Consider the following 16,353-nt stretch of genomic DNA (forward strand, 5'->3'; position numbering starts at 1 on the left):
AAAAAAAAAATAAAAATGTAGCTTTACTTGATGTTTTTGACCATCCATTTTCCTTTTAATGTCATTCCAGAGGTTCCCAGAAGCATCCATATCTGGAGATTGAGCTGGATGTGGTGACGGATGTCGGGGATGTTATCCAGAACTTGATTTCCCTGGTTGTGTGCATGGGTCATTGTCCTGCTGTCCACAGCCTTAACATCCATCCATTTTCTTAACTGCTGTGTCCAGTTAAGGGTCAAGGGGAAACTGGAGCCTATCCCAGCAATCATTGGGAGGCAGGGTACACCCTGGACAACTCACCAGTCCATCTTAGGGCCAACACAGAGAGACAACCAACCATTCACACTCACTGTTAGCATAAGGAAGCAAAGGTTTTCCAGTAAAACCTTATTCATTCATTCATTTTCCTAACTGCTTAATCCAATTCAGGGTTGCGGGGAAGCCGGAGTCTATCCCGGCAGTCTTCCGCCAAAAGGCAGGGTATACCCTGGACAGCTTGCCAGTCCATCGCAAGGCCCAGTAAAACCTTATAATATATTAATGCACAGTCTCATCTGTTCCACTCCAGCCTTGCTGAAACACCAGATCATAGCTGGTCATATTTTAACGGCTGGTGAGAGACTCTGTAGGTTGTAGTCTCTCCAGGTCTCTGTCTAACCAGGTCTAACCCAACTAGCAGTTGCTGAAAACTTGGACCAGTCAGAAAAGACCACCTTGCTCCAGTTTTCTACAGTCCGCTTAAAGCAGTCTTTTTAAAATATGTCTGACTTTTTATTGCTTAATATTAAAGTTATTTTTTCTGGCTTTATGTGACTTCAACCGGTAGGAGCCTGTTTCCAACTGTTCTTTCTGTCCACCGACCTCACCGCATTTTGGGTTTAACACCATGTTTGGAGGTCACTTGATGTGATGTGCAGATGCTTTTATCCAAAGGGACAAACAATGAGAGTGAGAACAACACCAGCACCAAATCAAACATTGTGGTGCTGAAGGGTTCCAATATGTAGCTTTTTTTTAGGACTAATATGAGATGCGTTTGTTTAGAAACTTTTTTTTGTGCTAATACTCAGATATTAAGATTTCTAATGTAGTAATGTTTAATATATTGACCATTAAGTATTGCACTGTGGTTTTATGTTGTTACAAAATATTTATCAGGTTTCTTTTTATATAACTTTATTCATTCTAATTACTTATTTTTAAAAAAGTATCTTGTCTTCTGCCTCTTAATGGAAACCAGAAAGCAGAAAAATATGCTATAAGAATTTTGACATATCACATGGTAATAAATAATACATATTTCTAAAGAAAAAAAAAGGGTTTTTTTCTATTACATTTAATTAATGGAGCAAGTAAAGACCTTATCTTTTTTATTAAAGTGACTTTTCTCACCATTTTTCATGGGTCGGGTCTTAAACAGTTAATCAAAGCCTGTGTCAGGCAAACTATATTCATGTTATAATATTAATTTTATGCATTATAATTTCCATTTAAAAGAGCTGGTATTATTGCTCTGAATTTACAGCGAGTAAGCCTATTAATGCTTCATAGCTACCTTAAGAGATGGAATAGATAGAACAGGAACCTTTTTATTGTGTAAATTTTGTCCTCAAATCACAAAAAATAATCTCATATGAGTCACAGTGGACAGTAAGTGCAGCTTATTTTACTGCCTTCCAATGCCGGATTATCCAATGGGAATTATGGGCACAGGCCCAGGGGCCCACGCCCACTTGGGGTCCATGTAGGGCCCATGTGGGGCAAGCACCAGCAGTTTGGTCATGTAACAAAATGTACATAAAAGCCAGATAGTTACACCACAGTGTCTAGTGCAGCAGTTCTCAACCTTTTTGCAACACAGTACCTCTTGTAAAATATTAACCACTGCAAAGTTTTTTGGTTAAGAAAAAATGTGAAATACAGCACTTTGTCATTTCTGTTTGGTTTACTAAACTTTTAACCATGCAAAACAATAGAAATCTCTACAACGCTTCAACCAGGACTCCATCGCTTGCGTTGTGAAGGCGACAGTGACTGACGAATACACTTTGGCTCATAATGGATAGGGTTCAATTCACATTAGAATGTAGGATTTTGGGAGGAATGAAGTGGTGTAAATTTATATGTAAATTCAGTTTAAGAATGCACGCTTACATTGGATGACATGTATTAAATATTTATGGAACATATTTATATTATTTTGTTTAAGTATGTTTTAAAGAAAACATAAAAACATGTTTTCAAAACATTTCAGGTAACCCCTAGAATGCCATGAAGTATCCCCAGGGGTAGACTGTATATAGAGATGGATGGAGCCTCCGTGACGTCACCCATAGGTTTCTGAAGAGCTGAATTGAAGCTCGGTGGGCGGTTCCTACCATCGCCATCTCCGCAGCATCATGCGTGTCGTCTCACGTGGAAAATATAATTATGGGCAGAGAGGTGGAGCTGAAAAGGGGCTGTGAACGTCATGGTGGATGATTGACATCCAGCGAACTCCGAGCGTTCTGTAGCTAAGAGCTAACCTAGCTAACCCGAAGATAACAGGAGCAAACCAGCTAACGGAGGTAATCAGGCTAAAGCTAAGTCACGTTGTTAACCGGCTAAAAACCACGGTTGTTCAACGTTCTTCTTACTTGAAGCGGGAGATCGGGTACCTGTCAATCAAAAGGACACGCCCCTAAATATGACTAATTTATAGATTAAATTACTTTTAAATTAGAAAAAAAATCACTCCCCCCACAGTTGTCATGAAGGTAAACCTGACCTATAAAACCTATAATCAATTTTTGAACATCTGCTGTGAAGTTGGTCTTTTTAACATGGGAGTTTATGGGGATTTGTTGTTTTGCAGCCCCTAGTGGACAAGGGGGAACTGCAGTTTTATGCACTTCCGCATAGGCTTCACTTTTAACTGCCGGAGGTTACCGCTTGGTGTACCGCCACTTGAGAAACAGTGGTCTAGTGTGTTGCTATTGGCTGAGAGATGTTGGAAATTTTGTTTTATAGTGTATAATTCACAAATTTCAAAATGTTGTGGTGGGGAGAGGGCCCCCCTGGAACACTCTGGGCCCAGGGCCCTGTTCGCTTTTAATCCGGCCCTGCTGCCCTCTCTCCGGGGCTGTGCGGAAGTGACACAGCAGGCGCGCGCCCCGTCACGTCACGCGAGACAGTGCCGAAGCCGAGCGAGAAAAAAGAAAAACATCAACAACAAGACAGCGTTTCCCTCAAAATTAAGCACTGTGACAGTCCGCAGACATGTCCAGCGCCTCCCTAACTGTCCCGGAGGACCAGCTGGACCCGTAGAGGTGAGCTCTGATCACCGGTCACGCGCGTTTACCGTGAATTTACCAACAGGAGGAGGAGGAGGAGGGGGGGTCGTCCACGCAAACATCACAGCGTCATTAAATAACATATAAGATGTAGCTGTAATAAAAATAAATAAATTTAAAAAATCAATATTTGACGCTGACAGCGACATATAATGTTAACTTGTTTCCGTTTGTTGGGAGTCACAGCTTCTGTTTTGGTTCATGGGCGGAAGAATGAGGAAGTAGGTGGATGTAAAAGCTGTGGAGGAGAACTCTGCATGCATTGCAGAATCCACTCATAATTTTCATTATTTTATTTTACAGGATTTTAAAAAAGAAAAGAATTTTTTTTTTTTTTTTTCACCGGGATTATAGACTGATGAAATGAGTTTTGACGAACTTGTTGGAGCAAAAACAGAAGATGTGTTGGGCTTTAAGCCTGCATGCTCCTGGTCACGTGCTGTTTGTTAGTGTTTACATAAAACTAAAACTACAGATATTAGCGGAGTTCATGGAGTTCAGAAAGGCAACCTGACATTAAACCTCTTATCAGCCATCTACGTTCACATACATGCAGGGCCGGATTAAAGATGCGCAGGCCCCTGGGCCCAGAGTATTCCAGGGGCCCCCTTTCCCACCACAATATTGTGAAAATTGTGAATGATACACTATGAAACGACATTTCTGCGGTGTATGTGCTTTTATGTACATTTTGTTTCATGTCCAAACTGCTTTGTGTTTTCCCTATGTGGGCCCCACATGGGCTTCCAAGTGGGTGTGGGCCCATAATACCCCTTGGATAATCCAACCTTGCATACATGCAGTTGTGAATATTTATTGAGCCAGTATTATAGCAACTTTGCTGTTTATTTCATCTGCAGTATAGGAAGTGTTTGTGTTTTTGTTTACAAGGATGACGGCTAACCAGTATGTTTTGTAATTAAATGACTGTAGCCCAGTTAAAGGTTTGGCCTGGAAATGTGGGGAAAAACAATGTCAAACTTGCCTGAACAGTGGAGACCTGCTGGTGACATCTGGGCGAAATATTAGTGTTGCATGGTCACAAATGACTGAGGGATAGAAAATAGATTTATTTATTTCTGCCTAGGGATTATTGTGGGTATTGTAAGCAGTATATTAATTCTGTTACCGACAATAACCCTAAAAAAGATACCGGCATTATTCTTATTCATCCCAGGATTAAAATGAAATCACATATTTATCCATGTGTTGTACACAACAACAGTCACATGGTGCAGATTTAATAAATGATTGTAATAAATTCCTCTTCATATTGGCATGTATTATTATGTTTAGTTAAGTTTGCACAGTTTGTACTTCAAGTACTTCAAGGTCATGCAATAATAATTTATTCTTGCGTCTTAGTAACCGTATACGTTTCCAACAATTGTTGTCAAGGTGCAAAAAATATTGTGGGTAAGAAATGGTGTTATCACCCACATCAGTTCATTTGCTGCAGTCTGCAGAACGTGCATCAGCAGGGAAGAGAGAGTAACACTAACTAGTTTGGAACTATTTTACTATACTATGAGCTCATGTTTGGGTCGTTTTGTGACAGTAAGTATGTTAAAAAAAAAAAAAAAAAAAAGACACTAGAGCACCGTCTATAACCGTTTTACATATTTATGTCTTTCTAACTAATAAGATTTGCTGTAATAAAAGGCACCATACTCACTAGGGGTTGGCAATATGACCTCAAATCACTATCACAGTTAATTCAACGGGTTACTTCTTTTACAATTGATTAGCAAGTATTTCAGTATCGTTTTGTTTTAGCCCTTATAGCGAACTGGATTATTTGTTGCAAATATTTTCATAATATGAGAGAGATATTGATAATATTGGAAAGGAAATGCACACAGTTCAGTCATATATGATCATTTGATTGTATTTATTATTTATATTTAAGAGAAAATAACAATTTTAAACAATTTAAACAAGCAAGATTACATTGATTATTGATTCTGGATGTTAGTTTTAATGAATTGCCCAGCCCTGATACTCGCCACAAAGATTTAGCTGCGGATTGAAGCTGAAAATTAAGAAAATGTTCTTCATTGGTTCTCATGGTCATACCCTTATGTATAAAACATTTCTGAGAATGAGACTAGTGAGAATCATTGTTGGGACATTGTAGTGTGAACACTTGCAGAAATAAACGTGAAATGGAGAAATTTTTCACTCTTGCACAGAAGTTTTTTTTAACCCATAAGAGCCCAACGTGACACATTGGATACATACAGTTTCTGTGATATTTCGCATCATTTCGTGGTAAAAATTTAGCTCAAAATCCTGTTGAATGCAGTCTGATTCGTGTCTTCTGCCTCTTAATGGAAACCATAAAGCAACAAAATATGCTATAAGAATTTTGACATATAACATGATAATAAATGATAAATATTTGTAAAGAAAAAAAAGTTATTTTTTCAGTTACTTTTTATTAATGGGACAAGTAAATAAAGTGACTTTTCTCACCATTTCTCATGGGTCAGGTCTTAAACAGTTAAGCAAAGCCTGTGTCAGGCAAACTATATTTATATAATATTTATTTTATGCATTATAATTTCCATTTAAAAGAGTTGCTGTTATTGCTCTAAATTTACAGCGAGTAAGCCTGTTAATGCTTTATAGCTACTAGGGCTGTGAAGATATGCTTTTGTCCCAATTCGATTCAATTCCGATTTTTTTTGGGTGCCAATTCAATTTAAATTGTGATTCTCACAATTCTTCGACATGGGTGATTTTTGTAGATTAAAAACAAAAAAAATAGTCTAAAACTTTTTTTTTTTTTTTTCTCGTCATTTGTCTTGATTTCAATTAGGAAAAAACAACAGCGCAGTAGCCAAACCATTGTTCTGCTGCTATAATACCCAAGAAGACAAGTAAAAAGATCAGTTAAAACAATAGAAATGACCTAATATTTTATGATGGATTATTCTTATTTATTTAGAAAAAAAAAGTTTTAACAAAAAAGAAAAACGATTAGAAAATTGTGAAGCAAAAAATCCCAATATTCGATTTTCCCACCCCTAATAGCTACCTTAAGAGATGAAACAGATAGAACAGGAACCTTACTGGAAGAACCTGACTTTGCACTGCTTGGATATTAGATTAGCAACATGTTAGGATATGTTTGACTGGATTATGAACCATAATGCACTGCTTTTGCATCTATTGCTTTATTTATATCACTTTTTACATGCTGTAAACACACATGTGGTTATCCTGTGTAAGGTCAGCTTACATAGTTCCACCATAGTGAATATTGCTTCAGTGTAAGTGGTTTCCTCGTAACATTACGTGTAAATAAAGTAACTTTTAAAAGATCTTTTAAATGTCTTTCCAGTTATGATCACATTATACACGCTGGTTTTAAAATGATTTCATGTTTGTTGATCTTTCTAGGCTATGAATTCCGGTGAGCATGGAGAAATCCCAGATGAAGCGATGCTTGAGAAAGGCAAGTCCCATCCTCTTGTCTTTGCCCGTGCTGCAGGAAGCTTGTAGTGTGGTGTAGCTACGATCATTTATTCCAAAAGGGAAAGAAGAATCATGAATCTTGCATTATTTGCAGAACACAAGCATGTCCAGGACGTTAAGAAAGAGACAGAGGATTTTGCTATTTGCGAGCAATTTCGAGGGCATCAAGGAGGACCTCCTGGAGCTACAGAGGCTGGGAAAAGGTTGTCCACCGAGATGGGTACAGATATACATCAGTCCACTAGCAGCAAGAGAGCCAGGGTCTCAAATGAGGTAAAATAAGCTTCGACAATGATTTATCTAGACTTATGTCACACTCATTTTTGTTTTTACTTTGTATTTATTCTGTCTAGATGAGGCGGCGCTTGGGAGATGAAAGCAGCAGACATGAACCTCTTTGCCTCACCACAACCGGAGAAAGGAGGGACTGTGTCCAGGAGAAATCCAGAGTCTCCTATAGAAAGCCTCTTTTCAGCATCTCTCACAGGATCTCCGACAAAAGGAACACTCCGAGTCTGGAGCAGCAGAGCAACCATGACAGCTTGAATCAGCTCAACTTCAGCAGCATCCTTTCCTCCAAGCTTCATGGTCTGGAGCAAAACGGCCCAGTGGAGACTTCCTCCTCCACAAACTGCTTAGCGTCCGCCTTGACAACAGATTCCACCCTTTATCCGCTGATTGAGAAAATGTTTTTTATTCTCAATACCCTGAACTCAAGCATGACTCAGCTGCACAGTAAAGTGGACTTGTTAACCCTAGAAGTCATGCGGATAAAGAAGCAGATCAAACCAGCTGAGAAGGTGACGGAGTTTCAGCCTCCCCCCGAGTATCTGCTAACAAGCGAGGAATTGAATCAGCTGACGGAGCAGACATCCAGCGCGGGAGAGCTCGGCTGCCGGTTGCTTGTGCATCTGTTCCCAGAACTGTTCAAAGCCAGAGAGTGCGCTCATGACTGCATGGCAAGCAAGAGAACTCTGGAGTCTTTACATCTGCAGCTGATCCGTAACTACGTGGAAGTTTGCTACCCCTCGGTTAAAACCAACAGCGTCTGGCAAGAAGAATGCCTCCTTCAGATTAATGACTTCTTTAATTGCTTCTGGGCCCAGAGGGACATGGAGAGTGCGCGGCTGCTCGGGAAGCAGCCTGCCACGGATACAGGCGTAAAAGTGGAGAATCCTCAAGCCTATTATTTGATTAATGAGCAGGGTAAGGAAGAGCATATATCTGTAGATAACCAGCAGAGCAACCTCGCAGCATCAGACCAAGTGTTAAATACACAAAGCACAGAGGAGCTGGATGAGTTCTCCTCTCCGGAGGACTTTGTTATCTTTCTGATGCACCGTCTCTTCCCTGAGGTTTTTGAAGAGGGGAAAATGCCAGAAGGCTCCAGCAGTTTTAGCAACGTGGGGCAGCTGATCCTGGACTCCGATAAGATGGAAATTATCAAAAAGTACATGGAAGCAAATTTTCCTGAAGTGCCGGAGGACAGCTGGCTTCAGGTGTGCATTCAGCACGTGGAGGATGCGCTCGAGGGTCCTCACAGCAACAGCAACGAGAGCGAACCTGACAACATAAACGACGAGGGCTACGACCTGGCCAGCCTTTCTGAAGAGGTTTCTGTCGCTAAACTTCCTGAAGCGAATGAATACGAAAGACCAAGTCGCAAGTCCAAAAAGTCGCTCCTTACCCCGGTTGATTTTGACAATCTGGACATTCCTCTACCAGAGTTTTCTTTCCCCCAGGAGTACCTCTTATCCAGGGATCAGCTGAGGAGCAACTATGAATGTAGCTTGTCTATTGGCAACTTTGCCTCTAGACTGCTGGTGCTAATGTTCCCTGAACTTTTCACCCACGAGAACACTAGAAAACAGTACAACTGCAGCGGTTCTCTCGGGAAGAAACAGCTGGACCCTGTTCGCGTGAACCTGATCCGTCATTACGTTCAGCTAGTCTACCCTCGTGCCAAGAACGACCGAGTATGGATGTTAGAGTTTGTGGGTAAACTTGATGAGAGGTGCAGGAGGCGCGACACGGAGCAGCGGAGATCCTACCTGCAGCAGCGTAAAGTTTACGGTCAGGAGTCGGAGCAGGACTTTGTCTGCCAGATGAACCAGTTCAACCTAGACAACATGAGAGAGGATCCGGACATTCCTTCTTTACCTCCTGAGAAAAGCAGCAAAGACTTCTGTAAAATTCCTCTGGATGAACTGATCGTCTCCAAACCTGACTTTCCAGTACCGTCTGTCTACCTGCTCTCAGACGGCGAGGTGCGGGAGATCGTTCAGCAGAGTCTCTCCGTTGGGAACTTTGCCGCCCGCCTGCTGGTGCGCCTCTTCCCCGAGCTCTTCACCCAGGAGAATCTGCGGCTGCAGTACAACCATTCAGGCGCCTGCAATAAGAAGCAGCTCGATCCCGTCCGACTGAGACTGATCCGTCACTACGTGGAAGCCGTGTATCCTGTGGATAAGATGGAGGAGGTGTGGCACTACGAATGTGTGCCGAGCATCGACGAACGCTGCCGGCGCCCTAACCGGAAGAAGTGTGACATTCTTAAAAAGGCCAAGCGGTCGAACACTGTGTCTTAGAGTACTTAACATTTAGTCAACACTTTGTCAAAAAAAAAAAAAAAAAAAATTGCACAGTATATAAGCTGAAATCGCATTGTTGAACTTTTAAAAACTTCTTATGTAGGATGAAGCCAAGCTGTTATAAGTTTCTTCAGCACTATTCGTACTTTTATTTTTACCTTTTTGGCCACAACAGCCGATGTTCTACTTTATGTAGTCTTATTCTATTTATAAGCCAAAACTGTCATAGCTTCTCTAACATGCTTTGTTGGTAAATGTTGTAGCCTTAAAAACAATAACAAACATAGTAACTAATGGCATAGGTCACAATTTCTCCTATTAATTTCTCTATTGATAGAAAAAGATTCACAGTGATATGTGTTTCCATTGCAGTTACTGATGTAGCATTGTGCCACCACTGTTTTAATAACAAAGTGCTTACAGGCAGGTCCATAAGTATTTGGACAAGTAATTATTTCAAAGGTTTCTGCCTGTTTGTCATAAAAAAAAAAAATTAAAAAGACTGTCAGCACATGCAAGTGTAGACTGTCAGCTTTAATTCAATGAATGCTTAAGTTTAATACAGAACTTCCATATTCACACACTCCGTTTTTGACTTTGCGATTAGATAAACAAGCTTTAAATATGGAAACTGAACATAAAGTGATCCAGAGTTCCTCTTTGTGATGTTGTTTGGGGGTCTATCTGCCTCTTCATCTCATAATATATGAAGCATGCTCAGTAAGAATGAATTCGGATCACTAATGAGTTGACATTTCTTAAAAAGAAAAAAAAAAAGCTGCATTGTTTTTGTATCATGTTCTGTGTCTTTCATGAATGTTGTGAAGCACTGCTCCAGTTATGCAGACTTTGCATAAATCTTAAAGATCCAGACTTATGATTCTAGTGGCAGCCATACATGCCTGTAAAATGTATGTTTTTACATTCAAGTTTAGGCCACATACAAATTCCTTTCCTTAACTCTAATCTAGCTGTTTAGCGGGGATACTAGTCTTTGAGGCATCCAGGAATAATGGTCATTTCTCAGACCAAACTGCTACTCAAAACTGTCGCTCATGGGCTTGATGACTTCTACACTTTTTTTTTTTTCTTTCTTTTTTAGCTGCAAACAACTACCTAGTGGGGGCGATCTGGAGGGTTAGGGATTAAATCAATTGTTTTTATTCTTGAAGGATTATCTTTGACAACTTTGATTTTCAATTTAAAGTCTTTATTCATACCAATTCAGACCTGTTGTATACTTTAGTGCAAGATTTGTGATAAACCTCCTTGAATTAAAGCTGAAGATTTACACTTGTACCTAAAAACCCCGGTGGTGTGCAAATATTTCCTTGTCTGAATATTTATTTACATGACTGTATCTTAAGCCTTCTTATAGAAGTATTATAAAGATAATTTAACATGACGATGGCTCATGATAACCTATTTCTAATAAAAAGTTAAAAAGATTTGGTTACATGTTCCTGCTGTAGATGTGTACCTTAAACTTGAAGTTCTTACTGCAGGTTTTACACCGAGAGGAGCTACAGGTAAGCTAACAGGTAAATCTTAAAACTTACCTTTAAGCTGTGTTCATTAACATAAATGTTGTTCTGACTGGTGCTGACCACTTCGCATATTTGTGTAAGATGGTAAAGCTTAAGAAAAGAAGCAGGTCATGAGATGTAAGAACTTAAAATCTACCTTTATTGGAAGAATTTCCCATCACACTGAAAAAGGAGCACATTTAAGTCCACTTTTACTGTTGGACACCACTCAATATTAAACCTGTGTAATCCACTCAAGACCCAGTATACTGTTCCAGTCTTTTACCATCACATATTCTCTGCTGCCAACCTTACTGGGAGGTAGTACTCTGCCTCACATCCAATGCAAGTTCATGCTTTAAAGGCCTCACTCTTGGCAAGCTCAACACGTTTCCATCGTCTTATGGAAACTTTATATTTGTCTCCGTCGTTGGATTCACCAAAAACCCTTCTGAGGATGACTCTCATTAAAGTAACAGTGTTTGTTTCTTGATTCACAGACAGCACCATGTCCAAGGTGTCTCCAACTTTGACCTGAGTAAAAGACAAAATGAGCAAAATGGCCAAGAGGGAAAAGTATGCAAGCATGAGGATTAGAATAAAACAATTTGAAAGTTGTACTCACTGTTTTACTTTTCTTTATGAGTTTCTGTCCGTTCAGTCTCAGCTTGTCGCTGTAGAAAGCATCTTCAATTTTGCTGTGATAAGAAAAAGATTATTCTGTAATCATGGCTGAAAGGGGAGAAAATGGCTGGTATTTTTATTTTGCAAGTTAATTTATAAACTATAATTAAATTATGTCCAACCAATAACTTCCCATGACTCACTTCCGTGCAATATCCAGGCCAGCCTTCATGATAACGTCATAGCGAAAAGACGGCACATATTTCTCCATGTCTTTATAATCTGGAGGTAGATTTGGGTCTACATCTTCATAATCACTTTCCTCTGGGTCATTTTCTTCCTCATCCTCATCTTCAAGCACAGCATGAGGAGGAGTTTTCTTTTTGCTCTTATACCTCAGATGATGAACAGACCAACTCCTGACAGCGTCTCTACCGTGGAAAACAGGCCTGTGACCATCGAGTGCAGGAAAAGTCAAGCAGCCCCACAGCTGTCGTGTATGGATAGTCCTCGGACACCATTCAGTCGGCCTCAGACCATATCCAGCCGCCAGCAGGTGACGAGGGTTTAGCCTTCCTAGTTGCCTCATAGCAAGTGCATGCACCAAGAGAGTCTGCATGTTGGTGCTCCACCCGGTCACTGGAAAAAAAACAAACAAACATACATATATACATTTTATATATATATATACATATAAATAAACACAGACAATTTAGATGTTAAATTATTATTTTCTGCATACATGTACAAACTGCTTTGATGTAATCAATAGCTTGTTTTTTATATGATCAAACAGAGGGATTAAAATGTATAACCTAAAAGTTAGTTCAGCTTTGCAGAATGGATTTTCAGGCAGTTATCTTTATATTTCATTAGACCTGCATCAAATTGGTGCAGGTCCAAACGCTCCAACATAATCAGCCAAATACAGATTCATGATTTATCGCTGAATAATAGTAAGGCAAGGCAAGGCAAGTTTATTTGTATAGCACCTTTCATGTACAAGAAAATTCAAAGTGCTTTACATGAAACATGAAAAGCATTACAGACAAAAAGAAGAAGCATAAAATAAAATACAAATAACAAAATCATAATAAAATCATAAATTTATTATGATTAGTAATCTATCTATAGTCCAAAACTGATTGTCTTTAGCTCAATGCGAAACCATTCCTCTGCTCAGGTATCATTAAAAGGTTATGTTTGGCATTTATGGATATAAATAAGACTTTTAGCCAATTTCTACTAGTTTTGCTCCAAGCACCTATTTCTATTAATTTGGCTTCATTTATTTTAATGTACTTGTTTTAAGCATTACTTTTGGGTTTCTATCCTGACACCTAGGGTTTGATTGGCATTAGTTTAATACATGTTTTCTATTGTACAGTATTTTTACAAGCAAAAAAGTTTTATTTAAATAAAACTTATTTTGACATTTTTATTTATATTTAATATTTTCCGTCACCGGAAGTTGAATCTCTGTCACCAGTCTGTCAAAACAGCAAACATTACCAGAAAATTCACCCCTGAGATCTCATGTGTTCGACATAAACTACTTTTCTCCATATAGTGTCAAGTTTTTTTTTTTTTTTTGTTTTGTTTTTTTTTATTATTAATATTAACTAAGTGTACCATTAATAAAGCTGCACTAAAACCGAGCTCAAGTGTGTACAGCTAGCTAGCTTTGCTTTCCTTTAGAGCACTCGTGGACTTGTTATTTCGGTGCAACTCCGTGCAAGTTCGGAGAAGAAAATAGACTGGGACCAGATTTGAGAAGACGGCAAAGAAACAAATTAATATTTTAATTATTTTGTGGTGCACTTACCCATAGAATAACCTTTCATTGCTCGTGTCTGCACTTCGTCGACCCTTCTAGGTACTGCCGTGGCAGCGGTCATAAACATAGCGCCACCTATCGCATCGACGGGGAACGGCATATGGCCAAGCTGGTGTGAAAACCATCAGAATCATGCAAGATACTCGGGTTTTGAAAGACTTCTGTAGAAGTAAAAGTACCAACACAAATTTCTTACATAAGTAAAAGTGTGAAAGTACTGATTTTAAAAAAAAACTTAAAAGTATGTATAATATATATATATATATATATATATATATATATATATATATATATATATATATGTGTGTGTGTGTGTGTGTGTGTGTGTGTGTAGCTTGCCACTGCTGGTCTACAAGGTTGAAGTTCTCTGTTCTACAGTCATATGGCACATGCTGTTATCCAAAGCCACTTGCATTTCACAAGTGATCAATTAACCTAGCATGCATTTCTTGTGGGAGGAAGAACATGTAAACTCCACATGGAAAGGTCACTCTTCAAACCTGCCCCAAGCTGAGGCTTGAACCAGCAACCTTCTTCTCTTTTTTTATTTATTTATCTTAAACACATACAAATCAAAACAAGGATGCACATTTGTGTAACAACATACCTTGTTTGAGAAGGAGCAGAAGGAAACCCAAAGCTTATTTATACACTACTCCTTATTTCCAGTCTTGAATTTTCACAGTTATATGGCTAAATACACAGTTTACATACTGAAAGTCATCCAATGGAAAAATATAAAGCTGCAAAATAAATCATGAATTTTCTTCTTTTTTATATTTATCATAAAAAATTTCTTGTACATTTTTCTAAACTGAATAATGTTATTACATAATTTTATATCATCACTTAGTCCATTCCATAAAGTTACTCCATAAATGGAAACACATCTGCTTTTTAGGGTGATGCGTGTGTATGGTTTCTGTTACATAGCTTTACCTCTCAGACTGTACACAGCAAATCTGTCTTTAAACATCTTTTGTGTATTATATGTCATCTTTTTACTTTGAACTTTGAACATAAATTGGGCAATTTTAAACTGAACCAAGTCACAAAATTTGAGGCAACGTGCTCTCAAAAATAAATCATTTGTATGATCCATATAACCTGCATGATTGATAACCCTTTTGGCCCTTTTTTGTAGAATAACTAGTCTTTGCAAAGTAGTCTTAAAAGTAGTCCCCCAGACTTCCACACAATAATTAAAATACGGTAATACTAGAGCATTGTATAAGGTAAGTAATGTTTTGGAATTTAGTATATATGTACATTTTGCTAGAATCCCAACACTTCTGGCTTTTTTTCCACACAGGTAATCAATGTGAGGTTTCCAACTCAGTTTGTCATCAAGGACCACTCCAAAGAAAATATGTGCAGACACTCTTTCAATTTTTACTTTTCTAAATCAATACTTGTGTCCTTTTTGCAATTCCCAATTATCATAAATTTAGTTTTACTTACATTTAGGGATAATTTATTTGAATCAAACCATGATTTTAGTTTCCCCCAACTCGTCTGTTGCAGTTTTTATGACATTATTTAATTCATCACCTGAACAGAATATGTTTGTGTCATCGGCAAAAATAACACATTTTAAAGATTCTGACACTGAACATAAATCATTTACATATAAAATGAAAAATTTAGGCCCCAGTACCGACCCTGTTGGTCAGTACTTCCCGTAAGGCCACAATGCTACCCAGTATGCTGCTTAAAAAACAGAACTAAGTTCATTTTGATGTGTGAGAATAAATGCATCTCCTGAGTTTGTTTTAAACAAGTGTAGAAACTGGATGGTGGATCTGCTTGCATCTCTGACTTCTGCTTCTTTAGCTGAGGGTCCTTAAGATGGACAAGGAAGCCAGAAGCTTGCACACAGAATTCAAACAGCCAGGTTTGTGTTTTGACCTCATATTGGACTCAAAACAAAGTTAAATCCTTTTGGTTGTAAATTTTGAACAGTCTCAGAGTAATGATTTATAAAATTCCTGTAATGAAAATTAACAATGTAACAACTGGTATTTTACAACTTAAAATTAAGTGTTTATATGCAAGAAGAAATCCCAGTGAACAATAAAACTGGATCATTTTCTAAATTTGTCATGTTTAATGTTTGTTTAAGACTCATTATGGTGGACAGTCTCTTTTTCAGCCTCTGCAAATACCTACTTCTCTGTACAGTGAGCTACAGGATCCTATCAGAGCCTGCATAGACGACAAAAACAGAAGATTCCCTCAGCATGATGTGAACATGCAAATGTTTTGTGACATTAATAATGGATGGATTAAATTTATATGGCATTTTTCATTGTATAGATACACTCTGGTTTGACATTTGGTGATGGTAAGCGACATCTGTAGCCACATCTGCCCAGATTGATGGAAACACAGCAGCCAACACAAACCACTGAACATTCAAATATGAGCACTGCAAACACCAGAGGTAAGTAGTGACAAATTTGCTGGGAGAATGGGATTCAAACCAATAATATTTCGGTCATTGGGCGAGCTGCTCAACCACCTGAGTGGAAACTTTTTCTTTAAAAAAAAAAAAAAAACGTCAGTGAAAGCCAAATAGTTGTGAAGTTTTATTGCAGGCCTCTCGTTCGTTGCAGAGACAGTTACATGACACATGATCAAACAAAAATAAACAAAAAGCTTTTGATACTCTGGATGTAATCAAAAATATCCAAGTTTAATTTGAGGTTTTGAAAATCTACCCATGAATTTTCATTTCATTGTCTTCGGCAATGACCTGGAATAAAGAGAAAATCAAAGATTTAGACATGTGAATTTCAAGGCGACTGGAAATATCAAAATCATATCAGTCATGTAGATTTTTTATGCAAACATCACAAAAATCTTTAACTGGGGTGTCCAGCTCCAGTCCTCGAGGGCCACAATCCTACAGGTCCTCTATGCATCCCTGCTCCAACACACCTGACTTAAATTATTCAGTCACTTTG

The 16,353-nt window shown here is 38.5% G+C and overlaps 2 protein-coding genes across 2 annotated transcripts; one reads left to right on the forward strand and one right to left on the reverse strand.

Annotated features, from left to right (window-relative positions):
• Positions 1-3,180: 3,180 nt before the first annotated feature.
• Positions 3,181-9,839, forward strand: bend3 (BEN domain containing 3). Its single transcript, XM_079261880.1, has 4 exons — positions 3,181-3,308; positions 6,738-6,792; positions 6,907-7,085; positions 7,166-9,839. Exons 2-4 carry the CDS (start codon positions 6,741-6,743, stop codon positions 9,395-9,397), a joined length of 2,463 nt encoding a protein of 820 aa, XP_079118006.1. The 5' UTR covers positions 3,181-3,308; positions 6,738-6,740; the 3' UTR covers positions 9,398-9,839.
• A 1,219-nt stretch (positions 9,840-11,058) lies between these two features.
• On the reverse strand, positions 11,059-13,429 carry mtres1 (mitochondrial transcription rescue factor 1). The gene is made up of 4 exons (XM_079261734.1): positions 13,376-13,429; positions 11,754-12,189; positions 11,552-11,624; positions 11,059-11,460 (listed from the first exon to the last, which is right to left on the reverse strand). Exons 1-4 carry the CDS (start codon positions 13,392-13,394, stop codon positions 11,278-11,280), a joined length of 711 nt encoding a protein of 236 aa, XP_079117860.1. The 5' UTR covers positions 13,395-13,429; the 3' UTR covers positions 11,059-11,277.
• Positions 13,430-16,353: the final 2,924 nt, after the last annotated feature.

This window comes from Telmatherina bonti (assembly GCF_933228915.1).
Source record: "Telmatherina bonti genome assembly, chromosome: 22".
Classification (NCBI taxonomy): domain Eukaryota; kingdom Metazoa; phylum Chordata; class Actinopteri; order Atheriniformes; family Telmatherinidae; genus Telmatherina; species Telmatherina bonti.

Excerpts from the sequence above, each read along its gene's own strand:
- bend3 (XM_079261880.1), top strand. The coding sequence starts at position 6,741 with ATGAATTCCGGTGAGCATGGAGAAATCCCAGATGAAGCGATGCTTGAG. Across the intron at positions 6,793-6,906 it reads TGAAGCGATGCTTGAGAAAG|AACACAAGCATGTCCAGGAC; the intron begins GCAAGTCCCATC and ends CATTATTTGCAG. Across the intron at positions 7,086-7,165 it reads GAGCCAGGGTCTCAAATGAG|ATGAGGCGGCGCTTGGGAGA; the intron begins GTAAAATAAGCT and ends TATTCTGTCTAG.
- mtres1 (XM_079261734.1), bottom strand. Across the intron at positions 11,625-11,753 it reads GGCCTGGATATTGCACGGAA|CAAAATTGAAGATGCTTTCT; the intron begins GTGAGTCATGGG and ends TTCTTATCACAG. Across the intron at positions 11,461-11,551 it reads TCATAAAGAAAAGTAAAACA|GTCAAAGTTGGAGACACCTT; the intron begins GTGAGTACAACT and ends TCTTTTACTCAG.